The sequence below is a fragment of the Rattus rattus genome, chromosome 9, assembly GCF_011064425.1.
Source record: "Rattus rattus isolate New Zealand chromosome 9, Rrattus_CSIRO_v1, whole genome shotgun sequence".
In the NCBI taxonomy this organism is placed as follows: Eukaryota; Metazoa; Chordata; class Mammalia; order Rodentia; family Muridae; genus Rattus; species Rattus rattus.
This window is the reverse complement of record NC_046162.1, coordinates 53,932,773-53,943,147: the sequence shown is the minus strand read 5'-3', so window position 1 is coordinate 53,943,147 and position 10,375 is coordinate 53,932,773. Positions and strand designations below refer to the sequence as shown.

The following is a 10,375-nucleotide window of genomic DNA, read 5'->3' as shown; positions in this document are numbered from 1 at the left end:
CTTTAATTCACACAGCATTTTTGCTTTGCCAGCAAAAATTTCATTGTAGCTGTTTTTTTTTTTTTTTTATTTTCTCTCCATCAGGGGGTCTCAATCTCAGGGGTATTTTAATTTTCAAGCTACCAGGTAATTATTTGTGTGGGAAGCAATCTTTGAATTATAGACTATTTAGCAAGCTCTCTGGTGACCCACATTATGTCAGCACCTCCCTACCCCCGTTACAACAATCAAAATGTTTCTTAAACCACCAGTTGTCAGTAGGGATAGGAGGAGGGGAAAATCATAGCAGACAACCCAGTGACACAGAATGAAAGCAAACTACGGAAATACAGAGGCAGAAGCGAAGACCACGTTTTTGACCAGGATGCTTTAAGATGCTCTCCAGGGGGACCTTTATGCTTAGATAATTTGGACAGATTACTGTAACAAGAGGTAGAAACTTCAGAACTGTATCCAAGATCTCATTCCTGATCTCAGGTCGTGGCTGTCACTCAACTTGGTTTTTCTTTTGGAGGTCATCTCGTAGCAATTGGAGCTTCTTTTGGATCTCAGTCAGCACACCGATTTTCTGCTCCAAAATGGACAAAGACTGCGCAATGCAAAAATCCACATCACAGTTCACTCCCTCAGCCGTTTCCTGGATGGCCTCCCACCATGGACTGGACCTGCTCCATGAAGCTGCTGGCTCCTTTGTTGATGTGAGTTCATCGCTTTCTTTCTCTTCGTCTTTCTGTACAGTTGGTATTTGAATGATGTCATCCTTCTCAAGGGACTTTTCCGAATTTGTATTGCCGTTTTCTAACATTAGTGGCATTTCATGGTCCGTTGGAGTGTAAGGCCTTGCTTCTAAAGCCAATTCTTTGACTCTGTTTGCATATCTTAAAGTATTGAGGGTATTTTCACAAGAAGTCATCCCGGGCGAGATTGTAGCGATCATGCAAGTATAGGAGTTCTGCCCTATGAAGGAGTCCCGGAGTACCTGTGTGAGTTTGCTGGCTCTGAATGGGGTATGAGACTTGTTCTTACCCAAAGCCCTGATGCACTCTTTGAGAGCTAGCAGACTTTTATTTATCTCAGCTCCTTCCAGCTGCCTCTTCCGGGTAGCCTTGGCAGTATCTGCTCCCCTTTCGTTCCCAGCTAAGTCAACGAGGGAAAACTTGCCATGCAGTTTCCCTCCGCACTTGAGAATGAGCTGGAACACAGCGTGGCTCCTGGATGAGTGGGCGTTGACAGAGGTCTGACCGGAAGTCCGACAGCTGTTTCCGAGCTCCACCAGATTCAGGACTTCCTCCACACAGCCCACTTCCTGCTCCTGCAGTCCTACCACTTGTATTTGCTGATTTCCATCCTCCAGGACTTGCAGCTTCTTCTTCCAGTTTAGCAGATCGTACACTTTGCCACCATAGATCTCAAAAAAGGTCCCGTAGACTTTGAGTTCCAGTTTCTCATAGGCAGGGGTTTTTAGGAGGAGGAAGACATCCTGAGCTACCAGGGCGTAAATCCCTTTAGAACACTCTTGGGCCTTTCCTGAAAAGGCACCCCCCATTGTGTGGGTTTTTCCACTGCCCGTCTGCCCGTAGGCAAAGCAAGTGGCCATGCCCTTTCGGAAGATGGACTCCACAAGAGGCCGGGCGGTGAACTGGTAAACTAATTCATTAGATGCCGTGTCATCAAAGGCATGGTCAAAACAGAAGGTCTGGTTTTCCAAGTAGCGGGTCAGGTCCACCTTTTGTTTAGACTCGTGTACCATGACCACATTGTGCGAGGGAATAGTGATGATATCTAAGTCCTTCATGGTGGTCTCCCTCTCATTCAGAGGGCGCTTCCTCACACACACACAGATCCGGTGGTCTTCTGGGGGCTCCAGGCGGGACATCTTGCTGCTGTCTAGACGCCTGCGGTACTCCTCAATCATGCGCATAGTCTCAAAGTTTGGATTTCCAGTGTTGATGTCAAGGGCTCGTCTAGCTCGGATCTCTAGCTGCAGTCGCCGGCGCTTCTCTCTCTGCTTCTGCAGCTTTTCAATTTCCCGTAGGCAGGGGGATTTTTTCCGCTTCATCAGACAAGGGTTGCTGGGGATCACCAGGGTTTGGCTGTCCCCTGAGGGTGTTTCATTTCTGTGTGGAATCATCGCAATCCATTTGGTGGCTGTCCGCTGGTCTCCAATGGCAGTAGCGGGTATTACAGACACTGGGCGGAGGGGTCTACGTGACCGTTGGTGTTCAGTAGAAGCCAAAGCAGGGTTCAACAGAAGTACAGTCTCCAGTTCAATCTTCTTTCCTTTTTTGACTCCTTTCTCAACCCACTCTACCGTGACCCAGGAGTTTTCTCGGTTGATCTCTGTGACCACAGCTAGATGAATCCGTTTGTCACTGCGCTGGATCGCCACACAGATGCCCACCTGGAAGTCTGTGAAGTGGGATTTCAGAGGTTTAAGGGGTGAGAGGCGTGGGGCCAGAGGAAGGCAGAACTGGCTGGCCATGGTGAATGGTGGAGTAACCAGGGCTCACTTTCTGAGCCTCTTGGCGTTGGCACAACAGGACCGAAGTCCAAGCCAGCCTGAATGTCCAGAGCTCGAGCATAGATGTGCGTTGCTCCCACGTTTGTGAGCCAAGCACCAGGGCATTGGCTGAAGGCCCTTTCGTCATAAAGGGACCAAAGATGTCTCTGTCAGAGACAGAGACAGAGACAGAATCAGAGACAGAGAGATGAGGTTTGGAAAAAAGTCATGGGGAATGTGGTTTTTGGCCCGTGTAAATACCATGAACATTCAAACTTATGCTTTGTACATATTCATCCTCCCTGAGACTTCTGTACTTCAGTTTAAGCAGTTATGAAATTCCCTTGAACACTTTGGGGATCAGTGGGAACAGACAAAGGTAAGGGTTTTTAAAAATTTGGGATTTTAGGGAAAAAAATGCAACAAGATGCTCTTGAAGAATCCTCTAAGTGTGCTACCTCCTCCCATGCTTGTCTAACACACACAGCATAAAGTTATGCACGTTTAATGGACTTTCTCATTACAAAATCAGAACAAGTAGAACAGAGCAGGTCGCTACTGCAGTTTGCTAAGGCAGAACTTTGGTACAACACCAGCGCTTGCAAACACAGGATGCTTATCACAGCCCAAGTGCTTCTGACAGCTCCAAAGCGAGTGTTATTGGGATTCCTGTCACTGCAGATCTGGAGAGAAGTTTAGTAATTACAACAGCAAACCCCTTCAGTAATTACACCTCTGGACTCATTATCTTAAAGGAGAGACTTCCATAATCCATCCCACAAAACTCTCTCTCTCTCTCTCTCTCTCTCTCTCTCTCTCTCTCTCTCTCTCTCTCTCTCTCTCTCTCCCTCCCTCCCTCCCACCGTCTTTTCCCCTTCCATCTTTCCTCTGTCTGTCTGTCTGTCTGTCTGTCTGTCTGTCTGTCTGTCTGTCTCACTCTGTTTCTGTGTGTGTGTGTATGTGTGTGTGTGTGTGTGTGTGTATGTTTACAAGTAGCTCAAACGTATGTTAGAGTTTGCAGCAAAGCAGTTAAGATCATTTAGTGAGAAGTATATTTAGTTTTCAGATATTCTATTATGAGTATAAAGATGACATCTGACGCCCAACCCCACTCCATCGATATGCATCGTCCTTTGCAATGTGAGTTTGGTTGTGTTCATAGTCATAGGTGTGAGGAAACATTCTGCGGCACAGTGTCCTCAAAACTTTCTCTTGAGACAAAGGTCATTATAGAAATAAATTCTGTTTAAAAATGACGGCCTGGTGATCGTTGTTAGTAATCTTGGTAAATCTTAAGTCTCTTGATAATTTGGATAAGTGTAAAAATGTCAATTTGGAGGGAAGATATATTATTGAATACCAATGGGGAAAGGAGAAAAAGAACTGTGTCATTTTATAGTTTTTAATTGACCATATTAGTAATAATTAAACTTGTGCGTTAAGTAAATTATTTTATTGTTATTTCACAGGCGTTGTGTAAATACTGCCATTTTCTTTGCTACCTTATTTTTTTCTTGCTTTTTTTTTGAGATAGGGTCTTGGGATATATATATCTCATGTAGCAAAAGTTAGTCTCAAACTTGGATATTTAGTGGAGAATGACCTTGAGGTTTTAATTCTGCCTTCAACCTTAATGCTGAAATTACAAGCATGCACTGCCACCTTAGTTCTTATTTTGAGTATCCCATCTACACTTTTATGTGAGTTAGGGAAACACTGGATCCACTGAGACTCATTCCCAGTTATAGTAGCCTCCAATGGATACTCCGAACCTTACAAAGCCTCGCCAACCTCCACAGAAGATCCCAAACACATGGTCACACAGATGGCCCAGGTTTAGCTCAGTGCGTCTCAAACAAAATGTACAGAAATGAATGTGAGGGAGATTTCTGGTGACCCAGTGACACGGAGGGGGGGATGGGAATAGTAGGAAGTAGGAGGTATGAGTTTGTAGTATACAAAATGTACATATGTGTCTAGTTAGGGTTACTATTGATGTGATAAAAAACCATGAGTGAAAGCAATTTGAAGACAGGGTTTATTTGACTTAAACTTCTACAACATTGTCTGTTATTGAAGGAAGTCAGGACCAGAACTCAAGCAGGACTGGAACCTTGAGGCCGGAGCTTATGTAAACACAGTGGAAGGCTGCTGCTTTCTAGCTTGCTCATCATGGCTTGCTCAGCCCGATTTCTTCCAGAATCCAGAAGCACCAGCCCAGGAATTGCTCCACTCACAATGGGCTGGGCCCTCCACTATCAGTAATTCAGAAAATGCCCTACTGATGAATTTTTATCAGGCATATTCTCAATTGAGGCTCCGTCCTTTCAGGTTCCTCTAGCCTGTGTGAAGTAGACATAAAACAAGCCAGCGCATATGTAATATTGTAAAAATAATAATAAAATCTAAATTGTGGTGGCAAGGGCCAGCCCCCCCCCCATGCTAGCCATATTTCATTCTCTTACGCTAGTAGGTCTTATCCTTCCTCAACAGATAGAACTTGGTTTTATGGCAGAAATCAGGGACCGATGTTTTCTTTGTGTTGCTTTGATTTGTTTTTCTCTCTAGCACATCAACAAAAATCTCCCCGCCCCTATGTGTGGACTTTTTTTTTTTCTCAGTCCTAGTCTCATGTGATCTCCCTAAGATCTATCAGTATTTTCCTCAAATTAACTTCTTATACAGCTACATGGCTAGCTGGATAGATAGATAGATAGATAGATAGATAGATAGATAGATAGATAGATAGATAGATAGATAGGTAGGTATATAGGCAGGCAGGCAGACAGACAAAGGAGAGAGAGAGAGAGAGAGAGAGAGAGAGAGAGAGAGAGAGAGAGAGAGAGAGAGAGAGAGAGAACTCCCAAGTCCTGCATCTGCAGATGCCCACAGGAACTTCAAATTCAAAAACCCATGGGGGGATGTATTTTCTTTCAGAAAATGGTATTTCTTGGTACGTGTGTTTGTGTATGCGTGCATGCGTGCATGTGTGTGTGTGTGTGTGTGTGTGTGTGTGTGTGTGTGTGTGTGTGTGTGTTGTAGGACAGAGATTGATATTAGGTGTCCTCTTCAATCACTCTGCACCTTATTAGTTAAGATAAAGTTGCTCACTGAACCTGGAGCTTGCTGCTTCAACTGAACTGATTGGTGATCCCACTCTCCCTGTCTCCCATTGCCCACCTGGGTTTGCAGACCTGCTACCATGCTTTGCTTCTCTGTAGGTTCTGGGGATCCCGTGCTTAGAGGCTTTAACTCATGGAGTTCTATCTCCTTATTGACTTTGTGAATATTAATTACATTTTCTTGCTTTTAAAAATCTATTCCATTTTTAAAAGCGAATGCATACCTTCATCTTTTTTTTTTATCTCATTAGATTTAGCGCCATTCTACCCTTTCCTAGTAAACAGAATTCTTATGGACTTGCGACAGACAGCATTTGACATATCAAGTAAATGTGACCAGGTTTCCCCTAGCAGCTTCGTGCATTTAGGAACTCAGATTATTTTTCCCACTGAACCTGAAGTTGTTTGAACATATGTTTATTAGTTCTCCACTTTTAAGCACATTAGCATCTCTCCACGGCTCGACAGAAGCAGTATCAATTCTGAATGAAGACACACAGGGCACATTATCATCTGTTTTCCCTGCATCCTCAGGCCTGACCACTGCCCATGCTTAGTCTAAAAGTGAGCTGGTCTAAAGAAACTAATGTTTACCAAGTGGCCCGTTGTGTTTCAAATAATGGACAGTTGTTTAGAGGGTTCTCAGTTTGATAATCTGGAATTTCATTTGCAATAAAATTTACCTGTGCTGCCATGAAATGTAAGACCATCCATATAATTCTCCCTACTGCAATGTATTCTGAGGGATGAGTTAATCTGAGGAGACGGTGGCAATATTGAGTAATGAGATAAAAGCAGCGTTCGTCACACTGTGATAACCTAGATAAACTTAAGATACCACCTCTGGCGAAGGCCCAGACAGTCATTTGGTTGATGGATGGTTTGCAGATTGTAGAAGCCAATCTCTTGACAACACTTCACATATTTGAGGGAATTTAACCAAGCAATAAGCACCTAAAATTTTTTTATTTAAAAGAATCTTGACCTCAAATAACTGACCATTGGTGATGGTGATTTTCAACTTGACATACTCTAGAATCACCTGATAAAAGAATGCTTTGGGGGCTTTATATTAACTGATGTTGGAAGATACCTCTCAATCCTGGGCGGAAACATTCCCTAAACAGGGAACCTGAATTGTATAAAGCAATCAAAGAAAGCTGAACAGTAGCAAACTTGTATCCCTTGCTGCCTGTTTCTGATGATGGATCAGACAAGCTGCTTCAGCCTCGACCCTCACTCCTCTGCCCTAGTGGACTCTTTTTAACTGTGAAACAAAATAAATCCTTCCTCCCTTAAGTTGTTTTTGCCAGGGTATTTAATCACAGCAACAAGAAAAGAAACTAAGATACCACTTAATGCCTCAGTGAACAAATGAATGATAGGTCCCACACATGAAAATCTCCCTTTTTCAAAAACATAACATGTATCATGTGGATATATCTACAAGTGAAAGAGGCATGGGAGAAAAATAAACAGGAAATGAGATTGATATTTTTCATTATTCAATTACGAACAGTTTCCTTTAGAGGTTTGTCAACGTTGCTTCCTGGAACAGAACGTGATTTTTGCTCTCATTCAATATGTGAACCCCTCAGGACAAGTTAAAGTGTGCGCTGTTTAAACAGTGTTTTAATAGACATTGAACAGCTGTTGAGTGTGTGTGACTATGGAAGTCTGGTGTATGAGAATGCAAACTTCAGCAGATTCTGTTCTTCACAGCAGATCAGTAGATTTTCCAATATATTTTTGAAGGAGTAGAATGATCATTTTCAGTTACAAAATATTCTATTTCATTGCTTTATTGAGTTCAGGGGTACCTTACTACGTTTACCTGATGATAACTGTCTGCAGCCTATATGCCTGTCACTTATAGGTAGTCATCCATAAGGTTATCCAAGATGGCAAAAGAATCACGCATGAGTGGATTTCACTTTTTACGATCATGTGTGTAGGTTATCTCTCAGTTTTCAGTTTTATCTAAGCATGTTGAGGAAAAGGCTGGATTTTGTTGATATTCTATATACAAGTGGATTTTGCTTGTATCTCTAGGCAAAACCATAGAAGCTATTCTGGTTACCTTTCTATTTCAGCTCTAAGCGCTCTAACTTAAGCATCCTCTGTTTGTCTCCTTCAGAGTTTTCTCTATTAGACTATACTTTTAATATTTTAAAGACAGCTTTGGGGAACAAATATGGTAAAGATATTGTCTTGGTTTGGGCTTCTGTTGCTGTCATTAGGACCAAATTTAATCTGAGGGGAAAATGGTTTGTTTAATCTTACAGTCCCTTAAATCTCCTACTGGGGAAATTATTCTCAAGACAGTTTTCTAAGTAAAAAAAAAAATAAGATTCTGATGCCTTACTATTATTTATGTTTCTAGAATCTGTACATTTAAGTTCTTCTGATACTATAGGAATCTTGGATAATCAGAGATACTTCAGAGTCAAACAAAAGAGGATCTCATTCAGCCCAGTATTTTTGACAAACTTTAATAATCATCCTCTAAATATCAAAATATGGGGTTGGGAATTTAGCTCAGTGGTATAGCGCTTGCCTAGCAAGCCCAAGGCCCTGGGTTCGATCCCCAGCTATGAAAAAAAGAAAAAAAAAAATCAAAATATCAAGGTCTAAGCTAATATTTAGATTATATAATAGTAAAAAAGTATAAAAGAATATATTGTACAAAGATAGATATATCAAATAATAGTAAGTTATAGCTAAAAGTTATGTTCCTGTTTAATACACACTAAATCACAAACTACATAGAACTGTGTTATGATCAGACATTCAGAACATGTTTATGTAACAGAAGTTGGAGTCAGGATAAATTTCTGTTTTGTAACCTACCTAGGATTCATAATCCCTTGAAAAAGGTGTTACAAAATATAAACTGCCTGGATTCACACAGACCTTCTGACTTCATCTCTAGGGGCTAAAACCTTAGAAATCTATATTAGCAAAATTTTCACTGGGAGGTTTTGTCATTGGAAATCTGGGAAGAATTGGACTGTACGTTAGTGCGTTCTATATAGAGATTTTGACTTTGTGGTAGTGAGAATAAAAGAAAGACGATCTTGGCACAATCGTGGTCAATGGGATTTATTTAAGATTTTAAATGCTTGAAGAACTGCCTGAAGCAACAAAGGAAAGAAAACATCATTTTCTGAAATAGTAGCTTTTTTGCTTTCTGCAAGGTTTGTGGCAAATATAATCCTTGATATTATTATTGAACAAAATGAAGTAAAAAGTATATGCTATCTAGTCTTCATGCCATTTAAAGGAGATTTGTAAGCAGAGGGCCATTCCATTTTCTTATCACTCCTATGGTGCTTTAGAAAAGAACGTGGCCGATATTTTTAAAATGCTTGTGTTTAACTGTCGGGTAGCATCCAGTAAGCCTGTGGTATCCTAGAGTATATATCATTCTTTTCCCTTTCCTTTTTTTTTTTGCTCTTGACTGCTTGCTAAGTACACAAAATGGAATTGATACTACAACCAAAAACATGCATTATGTGTCTCAATAGTATCTACACAGGTAACGTGATAGTCAGTATTTATCATGGTCAGAGTCTGATATTTGCCTGTCCGAGAAACACAAATTTATGATTTCCCTTTCTCTGGGACAATAAACCACGTGGACTAGAATTATAGGGAGTGGGACATCAGGTTACATGTCAAAATAACCATTTTGTTAAAAAGTAAAAGAAAATCTAAGTAGTTGACTTAACAGAGATTGCTAGATATCTATTTATCTATGTATCTACAGGCTGCTCCAATTCTGAAAGTATTTGAAATTGTCCAGCTACAGCGATTTACTATCAGTTAATATGTGAGTGATTGATACTTGGACAACAGAGGTTGGAACCCAATATGCCTGTTTTGATGACTTTTTTCTTCTGAGACTCACCACAATTTGAAAAAAAATTAGTTAATTCTTATAATCAAAAAAGAAGAAATTATAAGTATGCCATAAATGCATAAATATATGTAGATAACCATTTATGTTATCCTTTATAGGTATACATTTATACGCATCTGTTATTGATAGTTAAAATCTGCCAGAAGTTATACAAACGCAGATGGAGGATAGTGTGTTGGCAGGTGGAAGAATCATAAACGCACGGGGAAAAGACTAATATTAGACCATGAATGCATAAAGTTAGCTTTAGAGCTAAGAAATTGTATGTGTCAGTAAGGCTTCCTGAAAACAGCAGAGATATGAGCAGCTAAGTTTAGGAGGAGTCAGTGTTATTTACATTTGGTTCACTGTGACACAAGCGGGTCCCAAAGAGTGTTGAGTAGCCCCAGTATAGAAACATCCAGACTTATTTCCCTCACATTGCTGGGAATGGTGTCTCTGGCCCAGGTTCCTTACCATAATCACTGGACTGAGCAAAGTGGGCAGCAGGTCACCAATACCACGGCAGCTTTCCCAGCCTTCAAACCAGTGCAAAGAAACCCATGGACAACATCTTTCAGCGCTCGATTAGTGCAAGCGTGATTCGAGGCATAATGGAAACAGCAGGAACGTCCCCGAGGATGGATTTGTATGCTACAGTGATAAAAACCATATCCCAGAAGACCTAGCATAATGTGAGAGAAGAGGAGACTGCGGAGTCTCAGCTTGTGAAAAGAGAATTTGGAAATGGTGAATGTTCTAGGTTCTGAGTTCCAGTTCAAGGCAATAAATGAAAAGCTGATACAACCACAACTGACACTAAGACCTCCACAGGTGTTGCAGAATAGTGAG

The 10,375-nt window shown here is 41.2% G+C and overlaps 1 protein-coding gene across 1 annotated transcript; it reads right to left on the bottom strand.

Moving 5' to 3' along the window:
* Nucleotides 1–352: 352 nt before the first annotated feature.
* Nucleotides 353–2,566, bottom strand: Kif2b (kinesin family member 2B). The gene has a single exon (XM_032913379.1). The coding sequence runs from the start codon at nt 2,480–2,482 to the stop codon at nt 488–490; it is 1,995 nt and encodes a 664-aa protein (XP_032769270.1). The 5' UTR covers nt 2,483–2,566; the 3' UTR covers nt 353–487.
* Between the last annotated feature and the right edge of the window lie 7,809 nt (nt 2,567–10,375).